At 36.3% G+C, this 13,482-nt stretch overlaps 1 protein-coding gene across 7 annotated transcripts in view; it reads right to left on the minus strand.

The window, feature by feature from the left end:
* Window positions 1-491: 491 nt before the first annotated feature.
* MBNL3 (muscleblind like splicing regulator 3) overlaps window positions 492-13,482 on the minus strand; it is a 70,917-nt gene continuing 57,926 nt past the window's right edge. For 4 of the 7 annotated variants that reach the window (XM_082865361.1, XM_082865365.1, XM_082865366.1 and 1 more), the window contains 3 exons: window positions 10,875-10,969; window positions 9,869-9,942; window positions 7,999-8,112 (listed from right to left, as the gene is read on the minus strand). In XM_082865361.1, coding sequence (XP_082721487.1) covers window positions 9,886-9,942; window positions 10,875-10,969 — 152 coding nt within the window. In that variant the 3' untranslated portion in view covers window positions 7,999-8,112; window positions 9,869-9,885. Of the gene's footprint in view, window positions 8,113-9,868; window positions 9,943-10,874; window positions 10,970-13,482 lie in introns of all 7 variants that reach the window. The other 3 variants (XM_082865363.1, XR_014327142.1, XM_082865362.1) reach the window with 3 other exon arrangements.

The raw sequence follows: 13,482 nt of genomic DNA on the forward strand, positions 1-13,482 counted from the left end.
TGGAAAAAGTCATGCATCCCGTTGTTATGAGACCATTGATGCCCATCTTGAAAAGAATAAAATGAATGACACTGGTTTCATATGTTACACTCAACATGCAGGATAGAAATGAATAATAGGAAAATACAAACGAATAATAATAATGTAGCTTAGAATATGCCTCAGAATTTCTGAAGCACAATAGAAACCAGTAAGCGTTATCACAAAATTTTTAGTGTTCTTTTGCTAAAATATAAGTGTGTCTTTCTTGTGTTAATGACTTCAACATTATAGGAATAATACATCTAATACAATGGATGTATTAGCTATATAATTCAAAATACTGAAGGTATATATTTAGTAATAAATTTATTCTATGTATGAAATATAGCACAGAACCAAATCAAATCTTATATTAGAATTACTATTAGGATTAATATACTAGAAGACAAATAGCTTTTAGGTGAACTCGTAATGTGTGAATATGGATTCATAAAAAAAGACAAAACCAAGAAATTTACACATTTTATTGAAAGAACAAAAAATAAACAACATAGAAATAGCATACTAAAATGAATTGCATAATGCACACTTCTAAACACAAACAAGCAGTACAGCACTATAACTTGGAAAAAAAAACACCCCAAAATCAAAGCATCTGCCCTATTGATAGCAGTTGAGGGAATGAGCTATTGCATTTTGGAGGCAAAACATTATGGGAACAGTTTACATTTATTAAATACAGTGATCATTATTTAAATCTATAAGTGTTGCACAGGGCTAATAATTTTCTTATTGATAAGTATTTTTAAATTGGCATTTTTCTGCCCAAAATATGTGCTTCCATTTTCTACATTATACTGGATTGTTGTTATACAAATGCATAAAATTAGCCCTTTAAAAGAGTATTTTTGGAGCATCTTTTAAAGAAAACGTATTTAAATTATTGTAATTTGGGGGCATGTCACAAATTGTTCATTTTCTAATGATTAAAGCAACAACAATAATAAAAGGAAACTTATTTTGAAAAGGGCAATCCCAGAGTCCAATGATATAATGGTCATGTAATTCTCTCAACTGCTAGACACAAAAGACACAGCAAGAAAATAATTTGGTTTCCATCATTAACAAACAGCATCTGTATACCAGAATAAAGCTTTGGAATCATGCAGTTCTGTGACAGATCAATGTTGTAGGTTGTGTGTTTGGGGAGAAAAGAGCACTGCTTAAAGTTGGGTTACTTTTAGGTCTTGTTACAGGGTTTTTTTTTTTAAATTAAAGTAATAATGATATACCTGTGACTTATTTCACAGTGATATGCTATAATTGAGGATGGGTTCTATTTAAAGATAAAATTCCTCTGGAATAACCCTGCTTTGGAGTATTGATGGGTGGTTCTCTTTCAGGAAAGAACAAGTGGAGGGGCTGGAAACTGAATTAGTCAAACTAAATCCTTTCCTGGGCTTAATAATAGAGGTCCTTTCATTCTCTAATTTTACTTACTTAAAAGACAGCACTGTGTTTAAGCTCCAAAGAGTGTGACATAGTGGCTGTCAGTATGTACCACATGCCATCAATTAACTGGTTATCTTTTGTGATGCTTCTAGGTTCATTCTTACTCTTTTATAGGTGATTCTGCCTGACTTAAAATCTTACTATATTTCTATTGACCTTATGAAAATATATTCGTGTGGCTTATAGTTTCACAAGGAAATGTCAACACAAGAACATGGGTTGTTGGGGAAATATGTTGGTGATAAGGTTAAAGTTGGAGTTCCTAACTACAGAAGGAGTGAATGCTTACATTTTCTATCAATGGAAATACTGGTCAGATGGTCAGGCTGTTAGCTGTATGGCTGACTCTATGTGGTTATGGGCTCAAGGGGGGGAAAAAAAAGGACATTTCTAACCAACTGGCCCTGAGCTATTGGACAACTGTAAGGCTTGGATTGCTTTCTGGCTTTGGCTTATTTTCCTGTCTCTGTAAGTGAAAACTATCAAAATGGGTAGCAATATTAATAACAACTCCCTCAATCCCAAGATGGGCTCCTTCTCCAGGGCAAGGACAACAGGCCTCAAGATGGGAAGGACTCAAAGCCCTCATGGTGATCTATCCTTAAACCTTTCTAACCTCGACCTTTTCTAGGCCTCATCGCCTGGAGGCAACAAAAAGATAAATGGTGATCTGTAGGTGATGTGGGAGCTGAAATTGGCAGAGGTGATCTGATTGAAACATTCTTTTACAGCTCTGATGTACACAAGATTTCGGCTAGTTCTCTTCTGTTTTGTTAAAAGAGTAGGAGGCTGAAGTGGCACAGTGAAGCGCTGTCTCATCTGGTAAAGGTAAGTCAGAAAACAGCCATTTCTAAAATTGTGCCAGAAGCATTTTTTCCTTTGCTGAAGGGAATGAAATGCTCTGTGCTGGCCATACTTAACTGTTCAATTACATCTTTCAGTAGTTGCCAATTTGGTTTTGGCTTCTGGATCTTGAAGGGGAAATAGTGGCAAATGTTAGCAATTTGTCACTTAAATACATATTAATCGATGTAACCGATATATCTCAATCGACCATTTTCTGTGAAAGATGAAATCTAAGTAGATCAGAATGGGAATATCCATCTTGCAATTTACAACTCCTTGCAACCATTGAAAAAAGACCTCAGCCAGAAACCTGCTGCCTGTGTGTGTGTGTGTGTGTGTGTGTGTGTGTGTGTGTGTGTGTGTGTGTGTTTACAGTGAGGATTAATTTAAAAACAAACGATCTCTGCTAGTAATCTTGCTAAAAGCTGAAGTACCTTAACTTTTGTTTAGTGCCGTTAGCTCAAGTTGACCTGTTAAACTGTAACCAGTCTTGTCTTATGACGAGCCCTAGCAAACTAGAAAGCCTCCACAACAGCAAAGCAACATCATGTTTTAGTTAAGTCTTGTAGCAAAAAAAAAACAAACCCTTCTTCTCAAAGCCTTAGAAATAACTCTCTCTTACTAACTTTTCCACTATTATCACAGACTTCTTATATCAAAAAAAAAAAAAAAGCTCCAAGGATCGCTCTCATGGACTATGTACATAAGTGCAAAAAAGGTGTGTCTCACACGTTCGCACCCTAACTGAGACCATCAGTTAACTGCAGCATATGTCTCTTCAACACTGTTATGGGGTCATTCCACAGTATCTGTATGGATGGTTTCACAAAGATGAATTAATTTAATCTGTACTTTTGTCATTCTTTAACCCTCATTTGGATAGATTTGTAAAAGAGAATTTTTGTAGCTACAGCTATGCCACTTGAATAGAATGATTCTGAATAAGTAAGGTTATGGAAAGAGATCGGGGCATATTATAAATACGATTGTGTTTTGGAGTCTAAATACTGTGGAATAACCCTATCCACACAACAAATTCTATCAGCTCTAAAGCCTGATTCTAGAATCCAGATGTTGTAAACTTTTTGCTCAAAAAAGTCACACAAGGACACAAATTCAGTTTTCACACGGGAATTTGGATTAAAAAGAAAAATCCACCATATCTATTTCTGAGCTTTGAGCTGTATCTGCTACATGCTCACACTGTCAAAAACCACAGAGTTTACAAGTAAAATTTTCACGCACAAAAAAATGTCTAAAGGTAGCCATGTTGTAGGTTTGTTGCTAAAGCAACAACTAAATACAATTAGTTAAAAATTATTATTTGTATATAAAGTTAAGTTTGTTCTTAAACTGTGAACTGTAAGGAATAGTTATGAACTATACTCTATACCTTGTTGTTTTTCAGTGTCAGTTGAGGACCTATCTAGGCGGGTTGAATGCCTGTAGTAAAATCTTAAAGCTTCTCTAACTCTCCTTCAAAATTAAATTCATACTAATGATACTTAAAGATATGAAAAGGGAATAAAATAAAAACTTTAAAAAGTAATAAGAAAAATGAAAACGTGGCACCAGTTAGTGAGTTGGTGCCCAGAACCTCTATTTGTCATTATATTTACAGTTTGATTAGGCTGTCAACTAAACTTGCAAAAAAAAACTTGTCATACTCTTTTACATAGTGTTTATTCTATTGCCTTTGACAGGCACTGGTAAAATTAAAAATGAGGCCACTATCTTCCTAAATCTATTCAACAGAATTGGGAAATCATATTTCCCTCAATCATATTTCCCTATTTCTATTTCAAAGTGTGTGAAATGTAGAAGAGATCAAAGAAAGAAGATTCCAGTTTCCATTCGTTCTGTGCATCACAGCCTACCCTACAGACTGAAATAACTTGAAAACGTGTGGCTGCATTTTACCTAAGAGCATCCTCATGTACTCTCCAAAGGAGTGGAGGAAGGACCAAATAACATTCCAAGTAGCACACAGGCCTTCCCTACATAGTATTTAATAAAATTTGATGTCAATGCTGTCCTTAATCAGACATCACTGTGCTTACTGGTTATGCCATGAAAAAGAGATTCACGTTGTAAAGATTAGTTTTATTTGGTTCCTGCTGATGGTAAGGAGGAGGTACTTGCTTTGCCCCCAATGGAGAGCTGGTGAGCTGAGGCTGCCCATTAGTGAACACAGCCTAGTGGTGTAGGACAACACTTATGGCAAGATCAAAGTGCTTTAGCGTGTTCAGAAATGGATGGCAAAGACTGATGGAATAGGGAGAGGATAGCTTTTCATATCATGATTAACTACAAATTAAAGACTCTAATTTAGACAAATGCAATGAAATGCGACAGCTAGTTGAGGAATCATGCTCCAATTGCAAAAGCAAATACTGCACGGATTTTATGAATCCATTTAATTTAAGTTTCTTAATCCTCTTTAGAATATACTTATGTTGTGGTCACACAGTGCTTTAAAAAATTTGACACTACTAAAACCCTCTTAAAAGAAAACCTTTAGATTATTTTCTCTGTATACATGACCTGTTTTATCCAAGTTTCAGCACGCTTGCGTATTTTTGCAAAAGGCTGAGAGGAATGGACAAAAACAATAATTTTGGATAAATAAAAAGAGGCCCTTGTAAATTAAAAAGCTTATAAAATGTTAACTAAGAATCACAAGTGATTAGAATTTTATATATACAGTCCATCCAGTAAATTGTTGTTTAGAGTCACTGATTAGTTTTGTGACTTGTCTTTTTCACCAGAAATTTATAGTCTAATGACTTCTTTTCTTTTCTTGAATAAAGATCACTTGAATAAGTCATTGCACAACTAGTTAAAGAGTGCTATCTTAAAATTGCATTTTTGTCAAAATTCTTTCACCTCTGATCAAAACCTTAGTGCTTTGAGTTTTCTTTCTTTAAATTCACTCACAAAGCAACTTTTAAAATGCCAACAATATCAAAAATTGTTGCACCAAAAATATCACTACCCTGAATATCTCTCACTGAACCTCTTACTAAAAAATACATCATTATTCATGTCTTCCAGTGCTTAAGGCAACATGCAAACAGCTGTACTCTAGGTTTATTGTCCATGTACATCTTGGTCAGAAGTTTAAAAAGTTAAGTGAGACAGTATGCTGTATCAAAATGTGAAATGACAAAAAAGTTCATTTCACACTGAACATGTCTCTGTCTCTTTTAAGGAACACATCTAGAGTAGCTCAGGGGCATCCCTCCTGGATTCATGTGATCAAATCTGCCCTTCCTGAGAGGCACCAGCACAGGTTTTACAAAACTCAGTTCCAAACACAAGTAATTTCACAAAGGCATATTCTACTTTCTTCTCTAGCAATGTCAAGATTTTGGGAAACAGAAATTAAGTAGTTCAAAGGACCAAAAGGTAAAAGTCAAGGCACCTCTTGCTCTCTAACTCCAGACAATACTGTTAGCAGATGACAATGGCTCAGTACAAGCAAGACCGTTTAGAAATCCCTGATGATCATGATTTGGATTGATAATTAAGATCAACAGGATATCAGCTACTGAGGAGTTAATTTTGCTCTTTTGTATTCTGAGCCAAAATGATCTGCTTTGGGATGGAGTCTCAAATGTTCTGAAGCACAAACAATGTGAAAAAGGCGAACAACCAGGAGTCAGGAGATATTTCTGGGTCCGGCTGCTACCAAGTAGTTAGGCAGCCCTGGGCGAATCACATGCCCTGGCTGTGAAAAGGTTTTGCCAGTTCCACTGTTCTGTGATTCAAACACTACTAGCCGGCTTAAGGTATCCTAAATCAGATTTTCCCTTTGCTTGTCATTTTCATGAAGGAGAAAAATAAACTTGGTATAAACATCAAATTTGATGATTTTATACTTTCCAGTGAGAGAACACATATTTAGTAGAAAATATTAAATCTATCTAAATCAATGCAAACTATCATATGGTTCTACCACTGATTAATAATAGTAACTTTAATTACTGAGTAGGGTGGAAGAAGTATGTGACATACCATGGGAATTAATTGCTATTTTACTTGGTTATACAATTATTTCAAAAGTATTAGTAATGTGAATTCAGGTCAGCTCTGTGGAGTGTAGCCACTCTGTCTCATCCAAAGGGTGTTACAAACCTCTCTATTCGTCTCTATTATGATTTTCAAAACATATAAAAACAAAGAAATCCAAACAAACAAAAAAAGAGGCTTGGTTATGATATGAGAGATTCTGCTGTTAATAAAGTTTGGGAAGGGCAACACTTAACATATTATATCACAGGCACTCGCTCCTTCACTGAGATGTTTAACAAAACTGGAAACTCAGCTGAACTGAGGCTAAAGACAACTGTGGACATCCTTCTTAGAATTTTTAAATAAATCGAAGAGTAATTTCAAATGGCTCCCTCCCTCCCTCCCCAGTCCCGCCATTTCTCCAAATCTATACTCAGACTCCAGCTGTGATGAACAGAAGAGACTGTCCATTTGGGGAGGAAAGGCCTCACTTGGAACCAATTCTCCTTCACCCTGACTGACTTTTCCAGACTGCATCTTACTTATTATTCAAAGAGTAGTCTAAAGAGCATGAGCCATTTGCATTCAGAAAGTGGCACTTGTATCAAAGGTTACATTGCAATGGTTTTTACACACTTTCCTCCAATATGTAAAAACTAGCTCCAAGCCCCCCTCTCTCTGCTTAATTTATAACCTGTCATTAGAATACCTTTAAACTTCCAAGAACCAATTTTTCAGCTGAAAATGACAAATGGCTCCGTTTTAGACACTCAACCTAGAAGACAGGATCCTTGAGCCACAAAAAATGTAATGGGCACTTTACATAATTTTTAGTATATACGCTGAGAAATTCACTTAAAGGTAAATTCTAGTTTTTCAATCTACTTAAGGAGTGAAATTCGGGTTAATGTTTTAAGAAGTTCCCTGTTATTTTCAGGTAATTATTTCTCTCTCACAAAAAAAATCCAGTAATGTGATTGTACTATGCAAGGTCAGATCTACAGGTACAAATTATACACATGCATGTTTATGAACAGGTTTTGGACACACTCAAAAGTGAGGCCTTTTAAACGTCTGCCTCAAGAAACCTACAGAAATATTCTAAAGAGAGAGAGAGAGCATATCAACATTAACCTATCATGTTTTTCAAGCACATGTGTTTCTGTTTCCCATTAATAGCATTTTAGTTAAAATCAAACACCACACATTACAGCAAAACACTATAGTATGTAAAAACCTAACACAACACACCACAATACAATACAATGCAATACAGTAATGGGGAAAATGGTATTGGATATATTTGTTACATCCTGAATCAAACCAACAGACTACTGTGTAAACAAAATGGTAAGGTAACACTTCCAAACAGACCGAACATTTATCCACCAAGAATGCACAATAAGCCAGCAGTCCACTGTAGAGATTCACTCAGCATAATGGTTATTGGAAAATCACAAAGAATAGTGTGATAAATTACAAAATGTTATGCTGTTCTACCTAATAATTCAAATAAGATAGACAGATGGTAGTTGTTAGTTTTCTGTTGGTGTTTTAACATCTCCATTGATTGTTTGATGCTTTGTTTTTTATTCGAATTTGTTGGTTGGTATGTTTGTTTTGTTTAATATATTGACTGCACCATGCTTATTGTTGTGTTGGTAGAAGAGGACATACGTGAATATACATAGAAAGGCCATATGGAGGTTCTCACGGAGAGATTCTGATACTCCATAACTCTGTTGTTCAGAATTTCAACTGAAATGGAAGAAAAAAAAGAGTGAGAAATATTGGAGGGTTATTGAAGTAGGGGTCAGGATACTTGGTTCTTGTTCCAGTTCTGTGTGTGAACCATATGCCAAGATATTCCCCACTCTGAATCTACGAAAATCGAGCTGTTGGAAATGCTCACTAAGGAGTCACATAGCATGACAGTCTGATAGTCTATGGTTCTCGCTGAGTGACAGTGTGGACAGTTGCCCTAAGTTAACAGAGATACACTCGGTTGTTTAAGGCACTGTCTACACCATGAACATCCACCCATCCACCCACTTCCTCCAACAAGCATATATTGACAAAACATACTGGATTCCATTTTGAAATATGCAACTATTAAACAAACTTTAAACTTTTTATCTGTATGTTTTGGAGCAGTGCAGGAATAGCCTAAGTGTGAATTCTCGGTAGACAGTATTTTACAAAATTACAGTTTTGCACTCTGGAGAAATTTTCAACATCTGTTACATATTGCAATGATTATGATGTGCCAAATACCTCTAAATTTTCTAATGGAATCAAGTAAAAAAGAATCACTATTCCCAAACATGTTCTGTTGGAAAGTTAAATATATTTGACCACTTTTGTTTACCTTGATGTGAAGCAGCCCATGAGAATCAGGGAAGTGTTTACAAAGCCTATTATTCTCCTGTTCGGTGCTATTCCCAACTTGCCACTATCCAAAATGATACCCCTGAAAACTACTACAATATACAGCTACTTCAGTTATTCCGTGTACTCAAAGATGTCTTTTTTAAAACGCTCCTTATGATTGAAGGGACCTGTTATCTAATGTACAGCTATCTATATGCTCTGTCCAGAACAGTTAGTCTTCTGGGCCTGTGTGTCCTCAGCAGGAAAGAAATGCTAGCCAGGTTCTGGGGAACTAGTCCATCAAGAGAACAGAACTGTTGCCTTCTTCAACCAAGTGAAACACTCCAGGTGTGAGAACTTCAAGCTTTCAATGACTAATGGATGCAACTCAGAATCAGTGTATTTGTTTAATAACTCCCTATAATTATTAATTAAGATGCCTCAGCGTCTTGAGTGACTTTAAAAGTCACATGTTCCAAGTGAACAACTGCTCAAATTAAGTGTGTTGCCATTACAGGCTCTGGACCAGGCAAAGGAAATCAAAAGTGAAGGGGGAAAAATCCGAAAACAACAACAAAAATTACCAAAAAAAAGGTGCCATGATGTGAGTGAAAATAATGATTAAATTATGTCACTCAAAATTGAAAACAGCTGGAGCAATTCTGCTAGACTTACATGGGAAGCAACACAAAGTGGCAGAATGTGAAAGCGCTATTTTCCATAATGTCTTTAGAAAAAGCATACTGCCTACTGTCTTTAAGACAACCATCTTAATCAAATTGTGACAAAATTACTTTGCTTTATTTCAATTAAAATAAAACAAAGCTAGAAAAATGTTAAAAGATTAAAATTCAAAATCGATCTGTGCCTTTGGCTAACCAATCATACCCCTTTAATAATGGGAAAACATTTGGGAATTTGTAAGCTCATTGGGAAAATAGAATACCAGCTGTCATTTTCATATTAAAAAATCGCATATTTGCTGTCCATATTTCATTGTGGAAAATTTGGAATGCTTAAATCAAGCTCTAAGTTATAAGCAGTGCCTATTAATGAAAATATTTACCAAAGTCTTTAGCAAATGCAACTGTGTAGATAAAAGATATAACCTACAAATATTATATTAATACTTAAAGAGACTTACTGTTCTACTGGTAACTTCTACATCTGTGAAACAAACATGCTGCTATTCAGTTCATCTATTGATAATGGGGGTATCTATAGTAGTAAAAAAGATTTTAGATTAAAATAGTTTCTTGAGAGAATTCCATTTATTTTGTTCACTGCTTGGACATGGTAATCAATAACCGTAACCAATTTCACAGAAAAATTTAGACATACTAACCATATCCAATAATAGTTAACTTTGTGAAAAGCACAGGTTAGAATGTGGTTTGTTTCCCCAATGGATTAATGCTCTGTGTCCTAAATGTTTATCATACTTGTAATTGAAACAGCAGTGGAACTTGCAGTCTTTAAGAGTGGTTACCACTTTAACAAGGCAAAATGGCCATAATATTACACTATAATTATTCTAAGTATCTCCTTATAATTTCAAGACTCACCCCAAATTCATAATTTGCCTTGTGACTGCCTGTAAAAACCTCAAGCAAATGAAAATTAAAACAACACAAGCACATCTCATGTCGGTATGAGAAGGAATTTCGGATGTAATCACTGGGTAATGATAAGCATATCTGTGCCTTGGAAAGAAATGTGTTATCTTTCTTTCCAGTAGATCTAAAGGTAAAGGTGATGATAGTACTAAGTGAAAGTTCAAACGCAATAACCAAAAATGGTAGTCAACTAAAATAAATTCTCCTCTCAACCAATGAAGAAACATTTAAAAAATATTCAGTATATACCTTTGAGGATTGGTGTGGTAGCAACAACTATATATATAAGATGTCAAGAGTGACATCTGTAACCAATTAAAAAAGAACACTCTGCTGACTCATCTCAGGATGAACAGCAAAGCAGGAACATCCCTCTAGAATATACACAAAAAGAGAAATTCTAAATGTAACAATGGCTAAAGAAACACTTAAGAATAGGGACTAATGTCTCTCACCAATCCCAAAAGCATATACTGTGCCTTACCAACACACCGTAGTTAGCTAGGTCTGAACAGGTGAAATAAATGGCCAAACCTGATTGATTGTAGCTGTTGCAGCGAAGGGAACGCTGGTGGCAGGTGGTGTTGCTGCAGACACAGTGGTAGGTGTAGCACCGTGCATCATGGGCACTTTCAGTAGGAAATCATGGAAGCAACACACGAGGGGGTGGAGCATTTACGTAACCGTGACATACACGATGGAATGGGGCGTGGCAGGTATCACAGCAACAAGCCATGTAACATCATCATGATGGATACACCAGGGTGCAACATGCAATCACAGTCAGTGCAAAGCAACACAGCATGGAAGGGGGAAATATTTAAAAAGAGAAAAGGGGAAAGCCAATTATAGTTACCATTAAGGAAAATGGAATCATTCTCAACATTTAGTTAGTTTTTGAGCAGAATCACACTGTAGTTGACTTCAAGGGCCAAATTTTCAGAAGGGGTTACAATGGGTACCTATGACAAATCTGAGTTTACCAAGGCTATCTCTGTGGACAGCTAGTCAAGCAGAAATCGCTATGAACAGCTAGTCAAGCAGAAAAGTAACTGGGCTGTGCATTCAAAACGGGAGTAGGGAACTGTGAATTGGTGTTTGGTTTCGCTAACTCATGACAGACATGAGCGCTGTCACTGGATTTGCAGGTGCAAAGATATACTTACCTGATCTGTATACAAAAAGATCATAGTTTGCTTGGTGGATATGTGGTAGGGGAGCAGATAAAGAATACAGTGGCCTATGCACGCAGGTTTTTCAGCACACCTCTGGCAAACCCCTTGCAAACTTAGGCTACTTATGAAACAACGTAGGCCATTTATTTATTGTTTCATAAATAGCCAAAATTTCCAACGGGTACTTCATAGTAAATATCCGACAAAATCTTGTCTTCACTGCAATATTACAGCGACAATGACTAGCAGCTGCAACATCTCTTTCAGGCTGATTTCTCTTTGCCTTTTCTAGTTTCTATGTCATTTTGAAAGCTGCTGGGATGCTTTCCTTATTTCTAGCTCATTTTGGATAGCAAGCCAAGGAATTAATGTCTGAATGGCACGTGTGCATATGTGATAATTTGCATCTATAATATATCGATTGAATTCAGATTTTCTGAAAGTCTACAGAGAAAGTGAATGGCCTGGAGAGAGGAAAATCAACACATGCAACGTCACAGAAACCACAAACGTACCCCAAATGGTGATTAACAGAAACTCTGTAGTTATCTCTCATGCTCATCTCTAGTTATCCATTACCTATCAACATCCCTTATTGTAGCACATGCCAATTCTAAAAACACTCTTGTTTTCCCTTTGGGAGCACAAGAACTGTGCAGAAAGCAGCACCACTGAAGCATGCAGTTTGCATTCCTACACTGAGCTCTTAGGTGAAAGGACAAGGGAGCAGAGTCACAAAATGGGAAGATGGAGACACATTTCACGAACTTGCAGAAGTATGCTCTTCTAATCATATGCATATGATGCTTCTGTTAGTACCAGTGGAGATGTTTTTAATTCTGACAGAGCACAGCTAATAACAGGGGCCTCACCTGTTAGTGAGTGCTACTACTATGTAGTTGTCATTTTGACTTTTTTGTTTTATCTTGATAAACCTGTTAGTCCCTTTTGGGTTCTGCATCGACTTTGGTTGACCAATGGGATGGAGGTCAAGCTGTTGCGAACTCTCAAAAAGAATAAAAGGAACTGGATTGATATGAGATGGTGGGGTGAGGTGGGATAATTCCTCCCTGTATGGAACAGAGCTATTTTCTCCTGGTCTGTTCCTGGTGCCCATGGAAACTATAGGAGCTGTGAACTCCCTAGGAGTTCTGAGAGGGAAACAAGTCCCTTTCCTTGTCTTCTTCGGTGTTAGTGATGTACAAAATGGTTTCGAGATGGCTACCATATTGGATAGGTAGCTAATTAAAGGATCTGTGTGCAACTGGTTATTAAAAATCACATACCCCCAAAGAGTCATTTTGAAATGATTCTGTGGTGCCTGGTTTCCGTGCAGATAGCACTTCATCCTAGAACACTATAGAAATCATCACAAAACACTACAGAACGCTCTAGCTTTGCTTTTTTGCAACATCTGAGTATTGAATGATTTTGATCTTATGGATAACTTTTTTTTTGGAGGAATTGTTGCGTTGTACTTTACAAATTATACATTTAAAATACTTTAAATATTTTACAATTTCTTAGTAACAGATGTAAAGCTAAGAATAAAACTGCCCATTCTGGCTAGATAAGGAAATGTTTCAAAATATTTCAGCTACTATTTTTAGGGTGAAAATACAGAAATGGCAGGATCGCTATTTGACCACAGTGGCAACCAACTGTGAGAGTGTAGGACTGTTGTGATTCCACAAAGACATGTGACAGACAGCACCATATTAAACCTTAAATACTCAGAAAATGTCCAGCCACGTCATCCAGTTGCTTGTCTCTTTCATAGTCACAACAGAAAAACACTTTTTTTCAGACTGTAAAAAGTTGAGAATTTTTGTACAAAACCTACCAATACTTGAAGCAGGTACCATGCACAGTATTGGCCCTGTACACCATGCAGAAAAGCGTGAAAAGTAAAGAAAAGAGATATTTCATTATTGAAGTTTTACTGATAGAAATAATTTCTAACTAGA

Source organism: Leucopleurus acutus (genome assembly GCF_964270905.1).
Source record: "Leucopleurus acutus genome assembly, chromosome: X".
Taxonomy (NCBI): domain Eukaryota; kingdom Metazoa; phylum Chordata; class Mammalia; order Artiodactyla; family Delphinidae; genus Leucopleurus; species Leucopleurus acutus.